The 23623-nt window shown below is 43.2% G+C and overlaps 1 protein-coding gene across 2 annotated transcripts in view; it reads right to left on the reverse strand.

The window, feature by feature from the left end:
* Positions 1-49: 49 nt before the first annotated feature.
* The window catches only part of ESYT3 (extended synaptotagmin 3), a 34577-nt gene continuing 11003 nt past the window's right edge, over positions 50-23623 (reverse strand). For both annotated transcript variants that reach the window (XM_069861493.1, XM_069861494.1), the window contains exons 5-23: positions 19757-19823; positions 19103-19192; positions 18006-18061; positions 14705-14825; positions 13588-13761; positions 13016-13098; positions 12270-12318; positions 11626-11715; positions 10717-10779; positions 10554-10622; positions 9324-9389; positions 7954-8040; positions 6995-7144; positions 5972-6414; positions 4731-4820; positions 4040-4171; positions 1902-2007; positions 1188-1237; positions 50-309 (exon numbers count right to left, since the gene is read on the reverse strand). In XM_069861493.1, the coding sequence (XP_069717594.1) occupies positions 273-309; positions 1188-1237; positions 1902-2007; positions 4040-4171; positions 4731-4820; positions 5972-6414; positions 6995-7144; positions 7954-8040; positions 9324-9389; positions 10554-10622; positions 10717-10779; positions 11626-11715; positions 12270-12318; positions 13016-13098; positions 13588-13761; positions 14705-14825; positions 18006-18061; positions 19103-19192; positions 19757-19823 (2023 nt within the window). In that variant the 3' untranslated portion in view covers positions 50-272. The remainder of the gene's footprint in view (positions 310-1187; positions 1238-1901; positions 2008-4039; positions 4172-4730; positions 4821-5971; positions 6415-6994; positions 7145-7953; positions 8041-9323; positions 9390-10553; positions 10623-10716; positions 10780-11625; positions 11716-12269; positions 12319-13015; positions 13099-13587; positions 13762-14704; positions 14826-18005; positions 18062-19102; positions 19193-19756; positions 19824-23623) is intronic.

The following is a 23623-nucleotide window of genomic DNA, read 5'->3' on the forward strand; positions in this document are numbered from 1 at the left end:
AAAATATCTCCAGGTACACCACATCCTTATGAGAGTGTTCCTACTTATTAAAGGACTTATTATTTAGGGACAAATTATTCCCAATGTGTGCATTTGTTTGTTTGTTCTACTGCAGTAAGAACTAATCTCTGAGTAGCATCATTAAATTTACATGTCCTGAGCCAAAGACTGCTTCAAATTTGCAGTGACTGTTCAAAAGACATTCATTACAAAAGAGATATGTACATTCATATAAAGCTGAAAAATCAGGAACCTATGTACATGAGAAGAAATCAATTTTTCTTGCGTCTGCTCCTTGTCAGCTCATACCTGCAAGAGAAACAATCAATCATTACAGTAGTTCAAGACTTTCTTTAAAGTTTTAACTGGTGCGATGGAGAGAAGTGGGCCTGCTTTATTGCTTGTGCTTTGTAGGCAGCATGCAAAGGAGGCTTCAGAGATGGCCTCAAACTTCAGCTTCTTAGCAGGAACTTTGGGTGCGTAATTTTTCTGCTCCCATAATTGCTCTGTCCTTACATGAGTGACTGATGCAAGCTGGGCCATGGAAACTTGGTTTTCCTACCCCGCTGGCCTGGGTGGATGGCAAGCTCCTGGACTACCCACACCACATTCCTTGGGCTCCATTGAAGGAGAAAGAAGGAAGAACTGCTATTAACTACAGATGCAGAAGGAAAAAAGCCACCTTGGTTCTTAATCTTTGCCTCAGACCAATACTTAAAGTTTACATCTGCAGAAAGAACATACAAGCCAAACTCCAGGTGCTTTATTATAATAGTTTCTATAAATGCTTTGTAATTAAAGTTTTATCATATATATATATATAAATTGCTGATCAGAGCATTAATTTAGTTAAGATCTTTATCCAAGTTAAAATTTGTTGCAAGGTTACTTTAATAAACATAATCCTTTTACTCATGTGTCTCAGTGGCTTTCATGGTAACTTAAAATATGCTGAAGACTATAATTGATGTGCAGGCCTCTTATTAAAACTGTTTCACAGGGCAAGTATTGCACCAGCTACTGGATTAACACACAACTTAGATAAAACAACCAGATTAGTTCAAGTTAGTCCTGTGTTTGCAGGTCAAATAGTCTTGCTCACCAAAACACACAGCTCTTCAACAGCATCACACAATCTCCCAGCAAAGCAACAGGCAGAGTTTGAAGGGATGGAGATGAAAACTTACCATTGTGCAAACCCTTTTATTAAATCCTCCTGTGACAAGTCAATCCGCACCTTTAAAAAAGCAAATTTGATTTATTTATGTATTATTCGGTGTAAAAATCGATCAGCTAAGCTCACGCTCCTCCCAAATCAGACCTACTGTCAAGTTCCAGGGCTGCAGCTCGGTTTCCCAGCAGCACTACTTGGAAATTTATCTGTCACTGAAGAAGCGGTTCCAGTTTACTCTTCACATAAAGCTTACAGCAGCATTAGCAAAATCTGGGGTTTAATCACAGGCCTTTCTGAGCTCTGCGTCTGCACTATTGAAGCTATTCCCCAAACAAGCCACAGTGGGGCCCAGGAAACACTATTTCAGGAGTGCCCTTAGAATCATAGAATAACCAGGTTGGAAGAGACCCACCGGATCATCGAGTCCAACCATTCCTATCAAACACTAAACCATGCCCCTTAGCACCTCGTCCACCCGTGCCTTAAACACCTCCAGGGAAGGTGAAATGCTTCTGAAATGAAGCAGCATGGGACGTGAATCACAAGATCACACAAGCTTCCACATGGATACAGCCTGATGTCAGGTGAAAACTTGGCAGAAAAGGTTGATTCCAGATTGCTGGAACTATTACTGAGACTTGGTTAACAGAACCATGTTTCCGGACTACAGAAACCGCTCTGGCTGTTCGGCTCTATTAAGTCAGGAGAGTAGCTTCTTTAAACTTACTTTTCCCAGCTCTTTCCTCTCCTGTGAAATGAACGGCTTGCTGTTTTTCACCGCGATGTCCAGTGTCCTTTTCTTGACATCTTCCAAAGATTCAAAAAATTCAAACCTAAAAGTAAAGTTTTGAAAGGAGAGACTTAAGGCAAAAATTAAAATCCGGTAAGGATCGGTGGCCAGAATACAGTGGCAGAACACAGTGTCAGCAGCCAGAGCTTGAACAGAGAAAGAAGACACAGGAAAAGCAATTCTAGAGTTAGATGCTATTCACGTTGTAAGAAATCTCTTCCAGACCTCATGGAAGACAACAACGTTGTTCAGATAGAAGGGAAAACAAGCATCCATGACGAAATGCTATTTACCATCGTTTTCCCCCTTCATGGAAGGTCAGCATGTTTTCCATGCAAGCTTTATTACTCAGAGGAAATAGCTGAGCCAACCCCCCAAGTTTACAAACCAGTCTTGTACCACATTAAGAGAAGACAAAGGTTGAAACCTGTGGCAATTAAATTCTTAATGGCCCCAACTCATGCCTCTGGCACTCCTCACCCCGTGCCAAGTGAGTTTTGTCCATGCTGTCATTAAAGTTCTGCCCACTTGAATAGCTTTTCCTCAAGTCAGAGCTGTAAAACAGGTAATGTGTTTTGGAGCCACGTATTGCGCAGCCTGTTGCACTTAATTGAGGATGTACAGGACGCATCAATACCGAGGCTGAGGAAGAAGAGGTGCTGTTCCCAACAGCTCTGCTGGCACTAAATCAGTGGAGTGCACGAGAACAGGCAGAAGCAAAACGCACAGCGTTAGTGTTTTGAGTGCCAAGATGAAATATTTTGAAGTCTTTTCGCCATTTTTGACCTATACTGACATATACAGAAAGGATCTAATGTAGGAGAAAACTGAGTCACTCAGGATCACCCAGTATTGACCTATTTTCACATGAGTGTGCCTTCCTCTAAATACAGGATTAAAGCCGCCTCTCAAAAGAGCTCTATGTCTGAGCATTACTGTGTTTGGTTTTACACAAAACACATGGCACTGTCAGCAAAGAGATGACAGCATTTTACGCTGCTCCCACCAGGTCTCAGTGACAACAGCCACCCGTCCAAATGACATTAGGGAAACAAACGTAAAAACAATTGAAAATATGAATCAGATAATGCTGCTACAAACTCGCTAAGTTAGGTTAGCACCTGTTAATGATTTGTAGAAAGTATTTAAGCTTCCTTTGGGTATGGTAAATGAAAAGACCACGGAAGGCCTTTAATCAAGAGACCTATCTAAGCCAAGACCATCGTCTCAGCAAGGTCCCAAGCTGATGGTTTCCCAACTGATGTGACCTCAGCAGAATTTTTGAAGGAACTGGGACAAAGGTAATTTTGGTGAGGGACATCATGACCTCCACCTCACTGATGACCAACCCAAGAAACCCTCTGACCCAAAACCTGGACGCTAGAGGGCAGGTGCAGCTAATTTACATAGCAAGCGAGGACTGTAATAAGCCAGTAAGGCAGAGCATTAATTAATAAGATAGATAAGCAATAAATGCAAATCTGATGTAATTATGGGCAGTGCCTTGTAAATGAAGAATAGAATAAATACTGTGTGAAATGCTTTGGAGGTGTGCTAACTTTGTGAGATGACTTGCCCAGCATCCCACTTCACACCAGCTTCATAGGTCACCACTCTGTGTGTAAATGATCCCATGAGCTTCAGGACAACACGAACACTTTGTATTTCAGCCTTTCGCTTCTGGAAATGTGTCAGAACAAGCATCAGGCAAACAGAAGTTGGCTTTGTGAGGTACCCAAAGGGGAAGAAGGCCTCTGCAATAACAGGGAGTCAAACACAGGTAGGGGACTGTCTGTGTGCTAAGAAGCAAGGTAGCCTGCTTCTGCTAGGACCTGGGGAAGGGGTGTGAAGAAGATGTGGCCTCCTATGAGAGGACAGGCAGCACCATATGCAGAGCAAGGTCAGCCCTAAGTAGGGGCTGCAAATCCCAGTTAAAGTGTAATTTTTTCCATAAGACTTGCCAATGTTCACATGAGACAGTCCCTGGGTGCAACAGGAGTGTACCTTACGTGAGCCCTTTCAGTATACAGAGATCGTATCTATTTCAGCAGCAATCACAATTAACGTTTTCTTACTTCTCATCATATTGGGGGTTCAGAGTTTTTTTCTTCACAGAAGTCTTCTTCCTGCTCGTCCATCTTCTATCTGGAAGCAGGTATATACGAACGTATGGATCTACTCCACGATTGGAAGAGGGTACTAAGTTTCTGTTGAAAGAAATACAGAGTTGACAAGCAAGGCAGCTTCTCCCACTGACTCTCTTGGAACCAGACCCACCCCTACTGGGTTCATGGGCCAAAAGCTTTTATCTTGGGAGCTGGAATACAAGCAAATAAAACCTTAACGATGTGAAGTTAAACAAGATTTTCACTAGCGAGTGTGTGGCTACTTTCTGGATTTCCTAAATTAATAAATTCAGCCATAGGTGCCAATCCTTGTTATGATGCCCACCATGACATCTCCAGACACACATCAGTTGTAAGGCTGTTCAGAAGAAGTTTGAGTGGATGGAATTTAAGGGATCTCTGCTGCAGTGAGCACTTCTTGCCGGCCACTCTGGCAGACCTGCTACTGGCACTGGCCAGAGTTGGTTGGTGGTTTCCACCTGCTCGGGCTTAGCCAGGCTGCACAGATTGAAGTCAGTCAAAACTGAGGCAACTTAGGTGGGCAGCTTACGCCCATTCAGCTTTGCTGAATGTCCAACACAAGCTCAGAGAGCTCTTCCCCTTTCCTTTACAGATACACACCAGCAACCGTCAGCATTACCTGCAGCCATTCACCAGCACAACGAGGCTCTGCCGTATGGAAGCATATCGCACCGTGAGCTGAATCTCTCCCAAAGGCATTTCAGTCCCACTGTAAGACAGTTGCACAGTCAAAGCTTTTAAATCCAGCTATTTAACAGACCGCATGCACAGCGCTAGCAGGACAGAACAGGGCATGAGCTTCAGAAGTTGGTGATGCATTTTCAACTAAAACTGATTTTCAGGGAACTATTCCCCTTCCTTGCATCCTAATGTTTGCTTTCTAGAAAGCAGCTGGACCACAGAGGCTCAACTGAAACAACACTCCTGTTAGTGACAGGCACTGGCTTTCAGTCCCACATAAATGGCCAGAAAAGCAGCTACCTGGCCTGCTGTAGCTGGAGCAGCACAGTCCAGCTCAGCATGTTACACAGCTCCTTCAAAGATGTCTCTATATCCAAAATGAGACCTTTTTTATATCTCATTCCACAGTTAAAGTGGTTTCAAATCCAAAACACTGCTTAAAAATGCTTTTAAAATGGTTACTAAATAAAGCCCTGTTTAGAGCTAGAGAATTTACCAGCCCAGAAGTACTAGATTGAACAGCTGCAGCTGGGTTTGATATTTAAGTTGATATCTACTCTGATGCTCTCTCAATTGAGGCAGACTCTGTTCGCCACTGCAGTTCACTAAGGATTCTTCTAGCTCCACTCTAAGCCCCCAGAGTCAGACCCTGGCTCTCTGCCTTCCTCAGCAGAGCAGACTGCCTGCAGCCCCACACTCAGCACTGTGGGAAGGACAGACACATAAGCACACCTATCCACAAAACCTTTGCTCACAGCATTATGAGTCTCAAATTTGTTGGATAAAACACAGCATCCAAAGCTTTAGGTAGCCAGACACGCTTATCAGGAGCTTATATTTTACAGAAGTGGGATATTCATACTTCCAATATACTGTTGCTAAAATCACCAGTGTTATGGGACTCAAGATATTCTGTGTGAGTGGCTCTTAAACAATATAATGCCAACACACCTCTAAGGGAGCCAGAGGAGGAAATGCTTTCACTTTACACCTAATCTGGTAGTGACCCTGTAATTTACTTTGCCATTGACTGGAATACTTAGGTCAATTCTCTGTAAAGTGATTTGAGACCCAAGACCCCAAATTACTTAGTAGTCTTGAATTAAACTGTATGCAACAGGGATCTACACAACCTAAACCTTCCCAAGAGAAGAACAATTCAGCTGGAAGAACACCTACTTGTGAAGGTCCAGGTTGCTGCTACTTAATTCAAAGCAAGAAGAAGGCAGAGAACCCAGCGAAGTAATACTTGGCGCAAGCCTCAGTTCCTCTACAACCGGCAGTGAGGGCACGACCACTGCTCTCGTATGCAATGCTGATGACAGGCGATGCTCTGGATTTTGCTCATGGTCTTCTTCATTAAGGCCAGCAACAGTTTCACTTGGTGCAGGGGCTGCTGAACTGTCATCTGTGTCTAGGTCCTCTCTGCTGTCCTTTCTCAGCAGGGGTTCAAGAGCTGCAGAGTCTTTGTTCACAGAAGGTGCTTTTGAGACTTCTGGTTTTGGTGGGGAGACAAACTTCTGATGGTTTCCACCCTTCTCCATAACATACACAGGACCTTGCTTTGAGGCATTGACACAAGCCTTGACTCTTTGTGGATCAGGTTCTTCAATGTTGAAGGTCTAAAAATCACAAAGGAGAGAAATGTGCTAGGGTTAATCACAGCATTGCCACCTAGGATGAAATTTCACCACAAAACTGTAACAGGAGGAATCTGTCATCAGAGATGAAAGAGGCTTATGGGATTGGAATCATAGAGTAGTTTGGGTTGGAACGGACCTTAAAAGATCATCCAGTTCTCCCTCCCAACATGGGCAGGGACAATTCCCACTTGATCAGGTTGCTCAAAGCCCCATCCAACCTGGCCTTGAACACCTCCAGGGATGGGGCATCCACAACATCTCTGAGCAACCTGGGCCAGTGCCTCACCATCCTCACAGCAAGATATTTCTTCCCGATATCCAAATCTCCCCTCTTTCAGCCTAAAACCATTCCCTCTCATCCAATCCCTGCACTCCCTGATATAGTGCCCCTCCCTGGCTTTCCTGTAGTTTCTGTTTAAGTACTGGAAGTCTGTTATAAGGTCTCCCTGGAGCCTTCTCTTCTCTAGGCTAAACAATCTCAACTCTCTCAGCTTGTCCTCGTAGGAGATTGGATGCTTCTGCTGGGGAAGCTGAGTGAATATGGCAAAGAACAACTTACCCGCAACACAAGTTTCATCTTAATGAAGCTGTCTGAGCTGGAATGATCCAGCTGAAATCTTTGATCCAAGGTCATGTTTGGGTCCTTAAGTACGTGGGACAGACATACCACTGCAGTTCCCAGGACACTATCGCGATCCTTGTCTCTTATCTGAAGAGGAGAAGCAAGTATTTATTAGATGGCAAACTGGAAACCATACCACTGTCAACTAGAAAGCAAGAAGGTATTTTAGACAGAGACCTTACTTACTTCAGGACATACTATCAAGTATGGTTACCTCCAAGTGTATGATACCAATATTTCAGGAGTGCAACAAACTACTGTGTTTGGAATAAAAATCCTATCTCTAACTACACAGAGAACGACTGACTTAGCAGAAGCACTATATCCTGGAATTTACTTTATTTTCCTTATTTGCTCTGGGGAAAATGTCCCAGGCATCTGGGCTTACAACTAGTCTAAACCTTTACAAGCTTTTTAGGTAATCGTTTAGCCTATTCAACCTCAACACAAATATACCTCTGTAGTGGAATGAACAGCCACAGAACTGGCTGTGACTGCCATGTACGGTAGTGAGATCCGGGATTTTTTAACAAGTCAAAATACCAAGGTGAAGAGATAGGAATCTGGTTGAGAAATATGACGGCTGTGATTTCTGACAGCAAAATATTCATAGCTTTGCTACACAAAGACCTGTATAAAACCTCCTTTGCAGCCAGAAATGTCCCATATTTTGAACTAAGATATTATGTGTTACACGATCCTAGAGCAAAGGTAGATATCAGCATCACCTAACAGAGAATTGCCTGTGCAACAACAGGCGCTTCTTCCACCTTTCAAGTAGGAGGACCCTGGTACAAGCACACAGAAACAATCAGCACTGAGATCACATCCACCATAAAAGAAGTTTCTTCTTATGGATGTGCCGTTGGTCTTCAAAGGAAAGGCTTTTCTCTCACCTCAATATGGAGTGACTGGGAATGAGCATTATGGACAAAGAAGGTGAAAGCCTGGCCCCATGTGGGATCTTTGCTGAAATTGCAGGTCTGCAACGAGAAGATTGTGGCACGTTAGCTTAGTCTGTAAGCAGCAAAAAAGACCATGACAATGATCACCAGGGAGGGTCCCGGTGACCCTCCTGTTTCATTCAGTGATGCTACACCCCACAAGTTTTCCAGGTCAGGAGCGTGCAGAAGCAAAGTCTCCGGCAAAACCAAAACAAGTTATGTGGGGTGTGGAAATGCTGAAGAACTAGTCTGGTGAGCTGCAGTTGGCCCCAACTAGTGTTGCTTGGACCAGCAGCCTGCCTCACCTGCAGCAAGGCACTGCTCCCTTCCTCCCACCTCTCCACCCAGGGAGAGCCAGAGTGCTGCTTCCAGCCCGCAGGCATCAGCTCACAAAGCTCCAGCGAGCTGGCAGGGAAGGGTAGGAAAGCTACAGGGGTAGGTTGGGAAGAGTAGGAGGGTTTAACTTCAGTGCCATCCAATTCAAGGATGAAAGAGCATGGGAAGCACCCGCGGGGGTTGTGGTTGGGATGGATCTGTAAACCTGCTGCTTCCACCAGGCCACGAGCGCTGGCAGCAAGGGGAAAGGAACAAGGGGAAGCTGGAAGTCTGACCTAGATTGGGAGAGGCAGGTGCTGTGGTGGGGAAAAGAGAAAGCCAAACAAAGTAAAAATATAAGCACAACACAAATTTCTGGATGAAGCAGGTTAAAGAAACAAAGGAAAACAGGTGCCAGTCTTTTATGCTCGTGTGCAGCCAACAGGCTTCATTCCTAGTTGTTGCGTGTCCAAAAGAACGTAGAGCTGCCCTCATTCACATCCAGTTAGAGGACAATAAACACAGCAGCTACTGAGAGGGAAGAGCTCAGCTGCTGCTCGTATTCATTGGGAAAAAGTAAATATTAAATAACAAAAAATGAACTGGAAGTGGAGGAGTCGAGGTCAAGAAAATCCTCAGTAAAACTGTGAAGCAAAGGAGCCAGGAGACTGATGAGGGAACAAACTCCAGTGGAATGCAAATGACACCTTGCCCTGAGAAGGCATGAGCCAGACTGGAGATCTGTCTTTTTTTCCTCTTCAGCTGTCACAGAACTAGAGTATCTTGACCAACATGACCTCATGGCCATAAGACAAACCCACACATCTGTACACTGGCTGATCAGACACCTACTAATCAAGTGACACGGTGCTTCTCCTACAGCCATAACGACAGCTCCTCACAACAGCTTCACTAGTCCTACCCTTCCTAGGGGCTACTTGGATACAGTCACCCATAAAATATAATAGAAAGCATTTAAGAAAAGCAGAAGAATCAAACGGCCTCACCTTGCTTTTCTGAGTCTTGTTTCCTACTGTGAGCAGGACAAAGGAGGAAGGTTCTCGTTCCATCTTCTGTGATTTAATACAAGGTAAAAAAGAAAGCAGGGAAAAAAGAAAGATACATTTATATTTTACAGGAAGCAATATCAAACTACTGCTTTTACTTGAAATAAGCTGCTGGAAAGCTGACTAGTTTTCAGATGCTGGACATCTGAAGTGTGCAGTTCACAGGAAAGGCTCCAGCCATAACACAGCACAGTCTTATCCTCTACCATCAAGAATATACACTTAAGCCAAAGTTTTATGTATTCAGGTTTCAATAGGTGAGAGGTTTTTATCATTCCTGAATGAAACAAGACTCTCAGAATTGGTTTCCATGGCTCAGAACTTGCTGTAAAGTAGCAAGAAGTGACTCTTCAGCATCAAGTAACAATTGCCTTCTAGAAGCAATTAATACTGAACCTCTTCTCTGCACTAAGCCTACAGGATCTGGTCTCAGCACAAGATTGTCTACAGAGTGGATACAATGAAGTCCAGAATTAAGAATTATTGAATGTGATGTGTAATTCATCTAAATTGTAAAGATTACATGTAGGAGGGGAGCTACTCAGAGAGAATGGGAAGCTTTATCCATTGCTCAGAGCTGTGGTTGTGTGTAGCTTGTTCAAGAAAGAAAAGGGAGAAAGACATTCTTCCCCATACCCAACATTTACACCACAGTAGCAAAAAGCAATACTTGGAGGAAAAAGTAAACAGAAGAGAAGAGAAGGCAGTATGAACGACAGAGTGGCTTCTGAATCCCCCTGAAACAGAGGGGGAAGGAATCTGGTGGTCAGGTCTCTAATGGACAGGAGGGTTATCACAAAAGAGCGTATTCCTCCAATCCCAATGTGGGAGGTCAAGCTGGAACAGCTCAGCACGGAAAGAACCCCTGCAGCACCAGAAAGGATAACGGGACTTGGTCCTACATCTGGAGGCTCTCTATCTGAAGTATAAAGTAAAAATAAAGACAAACGCACACTCCATCAAATATTTCTGTGCTGCCTTCCCCCTTGGATCTCCTAGACTGTCACTGGGGAGAGGGTGGGCTTCCAATCACTATTTTGAAAGTCTGGTCACTTCCATTCTGATGGTGGAGAGATTATTTCTTTTTAACCACAGCAAGTTTCAGTTGCTATGATACCACATAATCCAGGAAGCTGTTTTGCAAGCATGGGAGAAGAATATAAATTTTACCTTGAGGTACTTGTTATTTTTGATCTTCTTCGCTCCACATTCACCATTTGAATACTCAAAGTGGTTTTTCTGCATTAGTAAAAGAGTATTTCAAAACAATTAATTTGTAGGCTTTATAAAAAGGGTTAGGAGTGAAGGCTGCATGCGTGTGGTTTGTACTTACGGGAAGGTTGAAGGCGCTGTCCAAGTAGACTATCAGAATAGCAGTAGACAGACCCTTCTTATCCTGTGAAGGCCAGAAAAGATAAAACAAAACAGAACACAAGGTAGGCACGATCACCCATCAAGGACAATATAAAGCACAACAGAAATTCAAAGGACATTTTGTGAAAGCTAAGCAGCTCTTCACCTTTCTCCCAGAACTTGCAATTTAGAGGAGCACAAGCCAATACAGCGTAACAGCTTTAAATAGATCAGTAAGAAGCCATTTAAACCTTTTCAAGTTAATGCTCTTCAGACTTTCTAGTGCAGAACTGGTTGGACTGCCCAGTGCAGCAAGACACAAAACACACACAACCATCTACATCAACATCAGTAACTCAATGTTAGCAGAACAAAACCTGGAAACAAATTTTATCCCTTCAGTGGAACTCAAATGCTTTTGCTTGTTTCTGAAGAGACAGCATCGCTGGTAGATGGGCTTTATTCAAGCAGTTGTGCTGGACAAGTAAGACCCTGTTTGGAACCAGGGCCCTACCAAGCACCCGTGCTGGATATTTGTCTATGACCAGCACAGGTTACAGACAGGGGTCCCTCGCACACCCTAGATGAAGAGGGAAAGGAAATAATATCAAAGAACGGTATTGTGGGAGGACACTTCGCAGTGAGTCAAACAAAGCTTTGCTAATTCAAGCAAAAAGAGCTGCTAGATTTGAGTTACTCCTGAATTACCAAGGGACCTGCAGCAAGCAAATGTCCTCCCCTCTTCGGGAAGGCCAGGGAGGAATCACATCAAAACTTTGTCAGACAAAAACTACCATGAGTTTGCCTGGGGTTCCTGATTTTACACGCTCTTCTGTTGATCACTGAACAGGGATCAGAGTATCTGAATCCTTTAAGCAAATACACTCACCTCATGTAGCTTTTCTTGGTCATTCACTAGAGAAAGCCACTCCAGTTTTAAATGCAAGTGTCCGCTTGTTGTCTTACTTAAGGGAAACCACTAAATGGAGACAAAGAGTAACTTAAGAACTGTGAGGCAGAATAATTTTTATACATATGTTGTGGTCTGTGAAACTTATGTACAACAGACAATACAAACTGTACTTTGAGCACCTTCGCTTGCGTTTTTCACACCTAGGTTGTAGTATGTCCATCTACTTAGAAACAAGCCAGAAAAACCCAAAATAAGATGCCCATATACATGCGAAGCACACAGATATTCCCAGCCAGCAGCAGCACAAGACCGTTCGGCACACACTGAACTTTATCCATAGCCTTGTGCAAAACATTTGGTACATACAGGACACGAGATATCAACACAAAATACTCTCCTGCCGGCTCGGTGTAACCTCAGGGCTGTCTGAGGTTGCCAGCTTGATTGAGACAATTATTGTAATGGCTACTTTAAGTTTTCTGAGCAAAGGTATTTTCTTTTTGTGAAAATGCCACAGTGCAAATGTGCAAGGACACAACGTAGCAGCAGAGGGAGAGCACAAATAAACACATGCAAGTATACACCACCAAACACATTTAGAGAATAGCTGTGATCTTTACCTCATCAACAGTCCTGTCATTCATTACATCCACAAGGCTTATAAGCAAGCTGAAAGACAAAAACCCCAAATATTTCAGTGCATATTTAGCCATACAGCATACTGTTGTTGGGGGGTGAAGAAACCACCACCAAATAAGCCCATGCTCAAATATGTTCCAAGTAACAACTTCTCTGCACTACTTGCGTGTATGTGTGCTGGAACACACCTACGCTTCTGAAGTCTGCCCCTTGAAATGCTTCCAACACTAAAATAAATTTTAAGTAAATCTCAAGTCATGTAATAACTATAATTTCTAATGGCTTCCTAGGATTCCCTGCAGGAGTCTGGGACCATTCTCTACCTTGTTCAAAGTTAGTTACACTAGGAACTAATAACTTGGTATCAATAACTGGACAAAAGGGAATAGAATTATAGAATGGTTCTGGTTGGAAGGGACCTTAAAGATCATCCAGTTCCAACCACCCTGCCATGGGCAGGGACACCTCCCACTGGATCAGGCTGCTCAAAGCCTCATCCAACCTGCTCTTGAACAGCTCCAGGATGGGGCAGCCACCACTTCCCTGGGCAACCTAGGCCAGAGCCTCACCATCACAACAGGAAAAAAAATTCTTCCTAAGATTAAACTGACCCTCTTTCAGCTTAAAAACATTACCCCTTGTCCTTCAGTATTAAATTTCTGGTATGCATAATCTGGGTATCCATAGCAGAGGCACTGGACCCCAAGCAAGGGTCATGCTAATTTACCTGCCCATAAAGTCATCTTTATCTGGATCTTCATCATACAAGTCCACTTCTAAGTCCTGACCAGGGACTTCATGAACAACAAACTGGAGGAAAAAGAGGTACTGATTAAAAACAGAAACCACTCACACAGGTTCATAAAGGCTTAGGCTGTGGATAAGAACATGACAGTGCACAGCTGTATAACACCGTAAGGACATTCCCTACTGTTTTGTGGCTAATTGAGTAACAAATAAAAATATTTCAAAACCAGTTTGCTTGTTTTTGACCTACGAGCTAAACCCCTCAAACTGGTATCCCTAATAAGCAGAGAAGAATCAATGCTAGAGCAAACTACAGCCGCAGAGACTGCTGCAACGATTGACATTTAAAGCAGTGCTTTGCGCCTCCTCCAAAAACCCACATATGTAAATCAGGTCAACCTGAATGTCATTTCAAGTTTGCAATGTAAATCTGAACTTGTTTAAGGGACAGAAATGTCTCAATCAAGTGACAAGGAAGTCCACATGCTCCAGTGCAGTCAGCTAAGAGATGGTTGTGCATCCTACAGGTGGAAAGATCAAAAGATTCAGTACCTCAAATATCTCGTTCCAAATGGGATTAAGGTCTCGGGAGACTGTCTTGCTTCGATACTGCACGGTGCCAACGCGAAGAAGAGCATACGGGTCAGACTTCCCCCTGATTGCACCAAGGAAACTGTCTTTCTGGACAAGGTTTTCAGCTTCTAGCAGATGAACCCTTATTACTCCCTGAATAAAATAAGACACACGGTTGGTCATGAAAATGTGATCTTTGGATAATTACAATATGCTCCCTCTTAAAACCAGTTATTTCAGGCAGCAAGGTTAGTCACCATGACAGAGTTGCAGAGACATGTATTTTGATGCAGTATGTTTCCAATGACAGCTGTATTAAAACACTTTTCCCACCATTTACCTAGGGGAAAAGAAAACCTTAAACAGATACACAGTCCAATCTAGGTAACTGTGTAGGAAATACTCTTCAATTTATTTTTCAATCATAAACATACATATGCACACACGATTACAGCCACAGTCAAATCAAGTGTAAAGACCAATTCTCATTGACTGAAGGGGGAACTGAGCACCAACTGGCTGGTTCTTGTTTTATTGCAGAATGGCCATTCAGCTTCAATTTGGCGATGGAAGTTTGTGATCCTTTTGTCATTTATTTATATTTGCCCTCAGCAATGAGTGTATTAGCTATCTGATGGATGAAGGACACTGAAGATGTGGATGTCAAGCATTTTGGGGGTTTGTTGTTGGGCTTTTTTCCTGCATTTGTTTTCTGTAACAAAGAGACGTCACCCTCTGAGCTCCCTATTTACACCCCTTCACAAAACCAGTAAAAATATGAAGTAGCATGACACCCATTGCTCTCTAATTGAATATCTGTGGTATTCTCAAATGAGACTAAAGGTTTGAATATATAAATGAGCTCTGTGTCTAAACAGACTTCCTATGCCACGTACAATGTGTAGGGCTCCCTGCTCCCCCTAAATCATGAACTATCCAGTATCAGCTTCTATATTTCTGAACTATTACTACAAAAATCCTACAACCCAGGTTGAAATAGCTGATGGAGGAATCTATGACACTAATCTTGCAAGCATCCACACTGTGGCAGATGCACACTCAGATAGATTAACACCCTCACCGAAAAAACACTCACATGTGGGATAGGGAACCTCAAGTGGGCAATGTTCATGTTCTTTTTCAGAGGCACTGTGATCCTGCTTGGTAGAACCAGCCGTGCAGCAATGAAGTCTTGAATTATCGAGTCTGACATTACACTGCAGGTGGGAGAAAACAAAACAACCTAAATCTCTACAATCAATCACAATATCCATTAGGATGAATAAATGAGGCAGAGCAAAAGAAATGGGCACTGCAAAATGAGTTATACTGACTACTTTTTTCCCCTGAAGAGCTACCATGCATTGGAACAGGCTTCCCAGGGAAGTTGCTGAGCCACCATCCCTGGAGGTATTTAAAAGGTGTGCAGAGGGACATGGTCTAGTGGTGGACTAATCATAGAATCATAGAATAACCAGGTTGGAAGAGACCCACCAGATCATCGAGTTCAACCATTCCTGTCAAACACTAAACCATGCCCCTTAGCACGTCGTCCACCCGTGCCTTAAACACCTCCAGGGAAGGTGACTCAACCACCTCCATGGGCAGCCTGTTCCAGTGCCCAATGACCCTTTCTGTGAAGAATTTTTTCCTAATGTCCAGCCTGAACCTCCCCTGGCGTAGCTTGAGGCCATTCCCTCTTGTCCTGTCCCCTGTCAATTGAGAGAAGAGGCCAGCATCCTCCTCTCTACAACCTCCTTTCAGGTAGTTGTAGAGAGCAATAAGGTCTTAATGTTAGCTTGAGGGTTGGACTCAATCTTAAAGGTCTTTTCCAATCTAAATGATGGTATGATTCTATGAAAGAGCTCCTACGTACAACTGCACACGGGCAGAAGAAATTCATGCCTGTGACATTTAGCTTAGACTGAAAGGAAATGGAGAGGCCAGTTCAGCACCAGAACCGACCACCAAGGATGGATGTGGATCACTGTGGAAGGTTAGGCTGCCTCCTGTCAATAATAAGCATCCTGTTGAGCTGTTGCAGAGGAGAATATGAACATGGGACAGCCTCTCAAGATTCCTTTCAATCCTATTCCCCATCATTCTGCACATAATCACCATTGCCTTGTAGCACACATGGTACAAGTGACTGCTCATGTACAGGGATGTTCTAGTCTAGGGTTGCTAGAGCTGGATGTGAACTTGGCTCTAGCAGGTTGTAAATGATGAATGGGAGCTTAAGCCATAGGATGAGATTGTCACACACCCAAACAAGTCATAGAAACTCATGTGCCTTCTGGGCTTCCTTGGGAATGCTAATATCATAGATGGACAAGATGAGGAGAGAATCAAGAATTTTCAGATTTTCAGCATTTAAAAGGTGGGGGCAAGACCTTGAGGCAGCTTGGTTTTAGATTTAGAATGTGGCCCCCACTGTCTTCTCTCGGACACATCCTGAGACCTTCCTGTGAAATGGAAAGAGAAGCCAGCCACATTCAAAACAAAACTAGTTTGGCTTTTTATTTTCACAGAGGACCAAGCAAAATATGAGATTCTGTATCTTGGTATATTTTGCACTACGAAGGAAAATCTTGTTCGGAAGAACTGGACTTTTGGCACACGCTGGCTGAAGAGAGGGTACTGCCTGTCTTGGAGTTCAGGCAATTTTCAAGTCTAATTAAAAATTAAACACTTTTAGCTTTTCAGTTTAAATATTTCCTTTAGAATTGCTCTCTTTGTTTGGTGGGGACAGCTAATTTGACCTATTTCTCGTAAGTAAGGAGGTAACGAATGACAGGATTTCAACATACTACAACAGCTCGGCATGAGCAAAGGACAGTATTGAGAGGAAAACCCCAAAGCACCAAATATCTGAAAGACTTTTATCCTTTTGATGAACCTAGAGCTCATAAGGCAGGTTCTCCAGTTTATCAGAGTAGGACCGTGTGGCAAAGTTGTCACAGTTCACAGATGGGGCTGGATTAACACAGAAGGAAAGTCCTCTCCTACTCTCCAAATGTGAAACCAGGAGAGTAAAAGCCCTTGGGGTCAGGCTGTTGGGTTTCCTGTCAAAAAAAACCCAGGGGAAGGTCACCGAACTGTCCCTCCTCTCAGGTCTCAGGGTACACCCAACTGACCACAGCTTGTACGTGAGGATAGACAACTACATCCAGTTTCTTTTACTCTCTTAAGTAAGCCCTATTCATTTCGAAGGGAGAGCTCTTGTTCAACCTGTACTTCAGTCTATTCATGGCCAAGCATGTTTTGCTCCTGGCTTTCATGTGTGATGCTGATGAACTAGCAAGGGTTTCTCCCTTCAAATCCTTGTGAGAGAATCAGGGAGTGAAAATTGAGGACACCAAATTTGCACTTAATTATATGAGAGGCTGTAGGTTGGAACACCTACGTACCTTCCCCCTTGCAAGTATTAAGGAAAGCTGTCTTAGAAAAGAACAGATTAATTCCTCTGATAAAAACTGGAGCTCTCAGGGCAAACTTCAGGGCAGAAGGCCACTATGCCTTCAAATTAAGAAAAACACTAGCGCTTCCTCTTACTCAACATCAAAGGTCTTCAGAAGCCCTTTAATGCTTAAACTGGCACCTAAAGTAGCCAGCCACTTCCTACAACACTGCAAACCTCGAACAGCAGGGGAAGAGAGTGGAGCAGAGGTATCTGCATTTGCATTTGAAAGGAGAAAGGCAATGGCTGAGTAACCAAATATATTTTTTTCTTGCATAACAGATTTTCTCCTTACTGAAAACCAAGGAAAAAGCAAATCTCCAATCTGGAGAAACAGTTTGGAACTTATAGTACTGAAAACTGCTAAGGTTTTCATCCTTGCTGTGCAAGTTTTATGTACAAGATCAGTCCAAGAGGCCTTGGGAAAGAGCTACGCTTTCCGAAGAACCTAAAAGGTGAGCAGATTACACAGAAAGAGAACATTTCTCCTTGTAGATATAGTGTGGATTCCTTTATCACGGATTGTGTTTCAGTTTGCCAGAGGGACTGCAACTCTGCAACAGCTTAACTTTTTTAACTTTAAGGTAAACATAAGCACAGACAGTCACCTAGATCTACCTGATCGGCCTTAGCAAGCAACTGGCACATGGGAAACAGAAGGGTTTGGTTTTGAGGTTGTAGTAAATCACCAAAACTACAATGGTCTATTTCCATCCTAAATCCCAAATGCAATTAAGTGATTGAAGCAATTTTGGCAAAACATAAAAAGCACCCTCCTCGGGTTTTGCAAACTCCACAGCCAGATACGATGGGATGAGCATCAGCACAACACCTTTTACACAATGCTCTGGAGAATAGCTTTGATGATTACTGAAGAATGCCATCCCAACTTCCAAATGCTTTTTAAAGAATAAAGTGAAGCAAAGCAAACACTCACTTAATCCCTGGAACATCCAGAAGGTTGCTCATGCCTGCCCAGTTGATTTCCAAGTGCTACAAAAGATAAGGGAGAAAAATGATACAGGACCATTAAAATTTATTTCAGAACAAATGTAGAATTTAAAGTGGAAACAAATGTTTTTAAAACAAAGTCAGTTGTTTACAGAAAGCAAAATTTGCATGAGTAAGTAACTGCATCAGTACATTAAAACCAACACCTGGTATCAATTCCCTTATTTATTTTACCTGCCATACCTGAAATGAGGGCATCACTGGGACTTAACCCTGCAAGCACGGGGAAAGGCAGCATTCAGCTCCTAGCAATGGCCATGGCAGGTGCTCTGGGGTCACGTATAGTAAATCTGACAGCTCTACCTAGACTTTGAAGTTGTTTCCTCACCCCTTCACTTAGGTGGTGGCCTAATCCCTGAGGTAGGGGGATTAACAAACACCACCTGACTTCAGGAGTCTTTATTTTGATTCAAACAATAAACAAATATTTTTTTCATGTGCTAAAGTAATGCTACTATATCTAAACCACCTCAACCAAGACAAAAAAAAAGTATGACTTCCATGAACCCAAGCAGAGCATAACCCACAAGCAAGCTAAGCGGTGTGCTATAACTGTTTCTTATAAGACTAGAAGGTATCTCATATTTTATTACACCACAATTCAACCACAAGGTATGAGACCTTAACCAGGCAAGTTTTCAAAGCACAACCATGACTGGTCTCCAAGATGGTCATCCGAAACCTAGGAATGGGAAGATTTAAAATCCACCTGCCAGGAACCTTGCAGCAAAGACCTGTGTTGTCACCATTGGAAAGTCCTCTCGTTCTTGGAGTGAAGTAAGTAACCTCTTAGGCACTGCTACAAAAGAATAGGGCAAATTCAATCCTGTCTTCTTGGAGCTCAAGAGAAGCACTGAACAATCAGGAATTTGCTATTCCAACACCTGCACTGTCAGGCATTCCCAGTGATGCAGTTTGGGTTACCAGCAATGGACATTTTGCGTCAGTCACTGATGATCTATCCATGCATGAAGACAGACAAAGAGCAAGAAGGTTGCAGAGTGCAGTTCACTCCTGACTCACCGGTCTCTGCATAAAAAACAAAGTCACTGCTCCAACAAAAGGCGCTTCGGATAGAAGAGGTTCCAGGATCACCCGCAACGTCCCGTACAGCTGCAAAAAGAACAGACCAAGGAAAACTGAGTCTCAGGATGAAGTTGATGAAAGCTCAAAACTGTGAGCTTTTCAGTGATGGAGATAATTTTAAAAATCCTACTCAAAGTAATTTTATTTAGTGTTTAACAACAACCACCTCCTCCCCCCCCAATTCATTGCTATTGATATCAGGCAAGTCCTTCTAAGTGTCTCTGCAATCCTGACTGCCATACAATGGAGCAATCTGCCTAGGGGCTTTCAACATTGTAAAAACAGGTTGTTGGTCTAATCTATACCAGTTTATGGATACCCTGGCAGAACTGCTTGTTTTGAAGTTCTCGACTGACATGAGCTCCTCTGAACTCTAGTGGCAGATGACGAGCACCGGATTTAAGAGTGAACCAAGAAGTTTAAAAGTGGTATTTACGTGCTTTCCATGGAAGGCATCATTTCCCCAGCCAAAACACAAGGTGATAAAGCCCATTCCAAGCCTGCTGGTTTGTTAAATGTCATGACCTCCCCACTGGGACATGCCACCTCCTGCCACACACAGCCTTGAAGAGATGTGAGCACTGCACGCACCTGCACACCTTTCACTCCAAGGTTAAATTTCGATATGTCCATGTGAATCTCACAGTCACCTACATAACTGAAAGAAAATTCTCACATTATTCCAGAGTTTGCATTAGTCCAATGAGAAATTTTCAGGTGTAAGGAGTATAAATGAGATGATTGACAACATGACACCATAGACAGAGATGGATTTTCAAGCAACTGAAAAGGGAAAGTTAAACATATTGAACAAGGGTCAGATCTTCACAAGAGAAGCCCTACAGTCAGCTGGGATATTGATCTACCTGCAAAATGTCAAAGCAACATCTGTATTCAAGGCTACTTTTCCATTCTTAGGACTGGCAGTTGACTGAGGCAAGCTTGCTCCGAGCAGGGGATTGACAGGCTCATTCAAAATTCGAAGTCACAGCAATTGCCCTCTTGCTCCTTTCTCTGCTGAAAGCCTGATCCCACCGCAACAACCTGGCGACCCAGCTCCCAGGCTGATGCAGAGCCATCTTGCCATTATATAGGGTCCTCACCTTGCCCACAACCCAAAAGTCCACATGAAGGACAAATTTATCACTAAATAGAACCAGGTTTCCTTGAGGCTGAACCAAAAGACAACTACTTGGACAGATTTTGGTCAGTTGCCATGGAGAACATTAGGCTTTAAATAAAATGAACACCAAGTGCAATACTGTCACAATTTGGAAACCACCTTAGACTCTAATAGAAGTACAAACATCACCTTATCCAGAAACCAATAGCCACTCCCCAGGAAGCAGAACCTAGCAGATTTGTTGAGCCCTCTGGCAGAAAACAATTAAAAGGAGCTACCAAGTTCTGTTTTGGTCCCCTGTGAAATAGCTCGCTCTGGATGCAGACAAACACCCTGCAGCTAAAGCAGGGGGTAAAAGTACCACAGCACAGTGAATGTGCTGTGCTCACCACCTGCATGCATAATTTCACCCCATAATCAAAGGAAAAGGACAAGATTTTTGCTCTGACCACATGTTTAGTGGCAAACAGTCCTGCAGTTGCCACTAACTCACACTGTAATTTGGACAGACAGATTCCCTCCCCACCAAAAAACCTGCCAAGAATGTGTAACCCTGTAAATCTGACTCCAAGTTATTGAATATTTGTTCACAGATCGTCACTTACCAGAATTTTAAAAGCTCATAACACACAAATTAAAGCCCTTAACGTTAGAACATTCTCATTTCTTAAATAACCAACCCCACAGGCCACGCCATAATTAACACATTCTTCCTTATAAGCTGGTCACATAATTAAACAAACTTATTTTTACATTTATTAATTTATACAAGTCTGACATTATCTTACAGCTCATTACACTGGGTGCTAGTAGAGTTTGTCACAATATAAATCTAAATGAGAACCTGAAATTAGTTCCTCAATTTGCAGTAATTTATCTGAGAGGATTTAATTCAGCTGTTGCCAGTGGCCCACACAACACATATTAGTTGTGGAGTTTCAATTCACAACATTACGACTTTCCACACAGTCAAAAACTCTTCCAACCCAGTCCTAGATGTCTCTTCCCCAGTAACACTTCAATACACGCAGTTGTGTTTTAGACTCTAGATGTCAGAGAAGTCTTTGCCCCTTTTATCAGAGCCTGAGCCTTTAATTATCCATAAGTCTGCTTCATACAGGCATCACCTCCGCATCAGGGTGCTTGGTAGGAAGGATGCACTTTTCCTCAATTAGTTTTACTCCTCATTTCCAGTCTAAGCTTCTCAGGCTCTTGTCTGCCTAACCTCACGGTGCTCTCTGCTGTCCTGCCCCAGACAGAGCACACCTGAGACAATTCAAGCCCTGATCCTCAGCACAAGGAGGACATGGATCTGTTGGAGCGAGTCCTGAGGAGCCCATGAAGATGATCCAAGGGCTGGAGCAACTCTCTTGCGAGGACAGGTTGAGAGAGTTGAGATTGTCCAGCCCGGAGAAGAGAAGGCTCCAGGGAGACCTTATAGCAACTTACTAGTACTTAAAGGCAGCCTACAGGAAAGATGGGGACAGACTTTTTAGCGAGGATTGCTGTGACAGGATAAGGGGTAATGGTTTCAAACTAAGGTGAGGTAGATTTAGGCTGGATACAAGGAAGGAATTTTGTACAATGAGGGTGGTGAAACACTGGCACAGGCTGCCCAGAGACATGGTAGATGCCCCATCCCTGGAAACATTCAAGGTCAGGCTGGATGGGGCTCTGAGCAACCTGATCCAGTTAAAGATGTCCCTGCCCCTGCAGAAGGATTGGACTGGATGACCTGTAAAGGTGTCTTCCAACACAACGCAGTCTATGATTCTATGAAAAGTGTGTAGGGCTGAGCCCCTCTGCCACTATCCACAGGACCAGCACCACACTGTAAGGAACGGAAGAAGAATGTGTTTCTCTCCTAAATCACATATTGCACAGGGAGATGCAGAGGAGAATGCCTGTGCCATGGATGAGAATTGGAGAAGCTTGTACAAGCACATGTATGTATATCTTTTCTGTACTGGGGTGGAAAAGCTGGGACCAGCGTTTACGATACAACGGCAACTCATTTACTGAAGGCAGGGACACTAGTTAGACCAGCACTTAGACAAGTTAGACTAATCTGTATATCCATATATCCCTTTGGAAAAGGCACATGCAATTCTGCCCCTGTAAAGTAACTCCTCATGCACTAGATGACACAGACTGTCTTTCCAGATTTGAAAACCCACCACTTAAGAAGCCTGGGGATTTTCCTTTAAGAGTAAATTGCAATGCATACGTATTTTTTAATATATACACTATTCTAGTATGACATCTCATGTACTGAAAATACAACAGAAGAGCATGGAAACGAAAATCCAAAACGCTTCCAACAAGAAATGATTATGAGCTCTAAGCCGGATTAACGAAATAGGAAGCAACTGGATTGCAAGATATTCTGGAAGGCAACAGTGCCTTCAAATACCTTGAACCTCTGATGATCACAGTCAATGATTACATGGCTACGCAGCAGCTCAGGCAATCGCAGAATTACTGGAAAGAAAAGTGGCTGTAGGAGGTCAAGCGGTTGCACTTGAAAAGTTCCCATTTAAAAAAGGTACTTGTAGAGAACATTTCTGGAATGCTTTGAGATTAATTCATTTGGAGAACGCATCTGTCAGATCCATATGTTCAGGGGACAGATTAATGATTTAGATCTAGGGCAAACTCTTTGGAGATCCCTGTGTATTGCCAGTTTATTTGCAGCCAGGATCTCATATTACAGATTTGGGGATTTCAGATCCCGGTCTGGCAGGGATCTCTTATTTCATTCAGCCACTGCAAGAACCCTGATGCTTCCTTATGTGTCAGGTGAAAGCTATAGATCAGGTATATTTGTCCAGAGGGGTGGACAGATGAACTGAATACAGACACCAGGACCTGCAGACAGATAAACGACAAACTTTGTCAGTACAGAAGACCTGAGGGTAAGCAGTGGTTATCTCAACATTTCTGCTCAGTCCTGTAAGCTGTGACAACATTTAAACAACTCAATTTACACCAATTGGGTGCATCATACCAGGGACCAAGCAAAAGGTTTTGAAAGACGACTTATGGCCTCCATCCTGTTTTTTTCCAAAAGGTCTCTGTGCCTCACAAGTAACCACCTCTGAGCCTTGGTTTCCCTGCCACAAACTCAAGTATAGTCCTTCCACATGGGACAGTCAAGACTGTAATGACACAGTGCTCTACATAACCATTTCCAATGCTCTGATGCTACAGACATGTAAGCTGTTGTTAACAGATTTAATTAAAGCAGCTTCTCAAGTTCCTTTTGTTAACTCTATGCAACACCAGATCACCTGCATCACTGACTCTGCTGACAGCTACTGCCCACGCAAGGAAGG

This window comes from Phaenicophaeus curvirostris, chromosome 7 (genome assembly GCF_032191515.1).
Source record: "Phaenicophaeus curvirostris isolate KB17595 chromosome 7, BPBGC_Pcur_1.0, whole genome shotgun sequence".
NCBI lineage: Eukaryota > Metazoa > Chordata > Aves > Cuculiformes > Cuculidae > Phaenicophaeus > Phaenicophaeus curvirostris.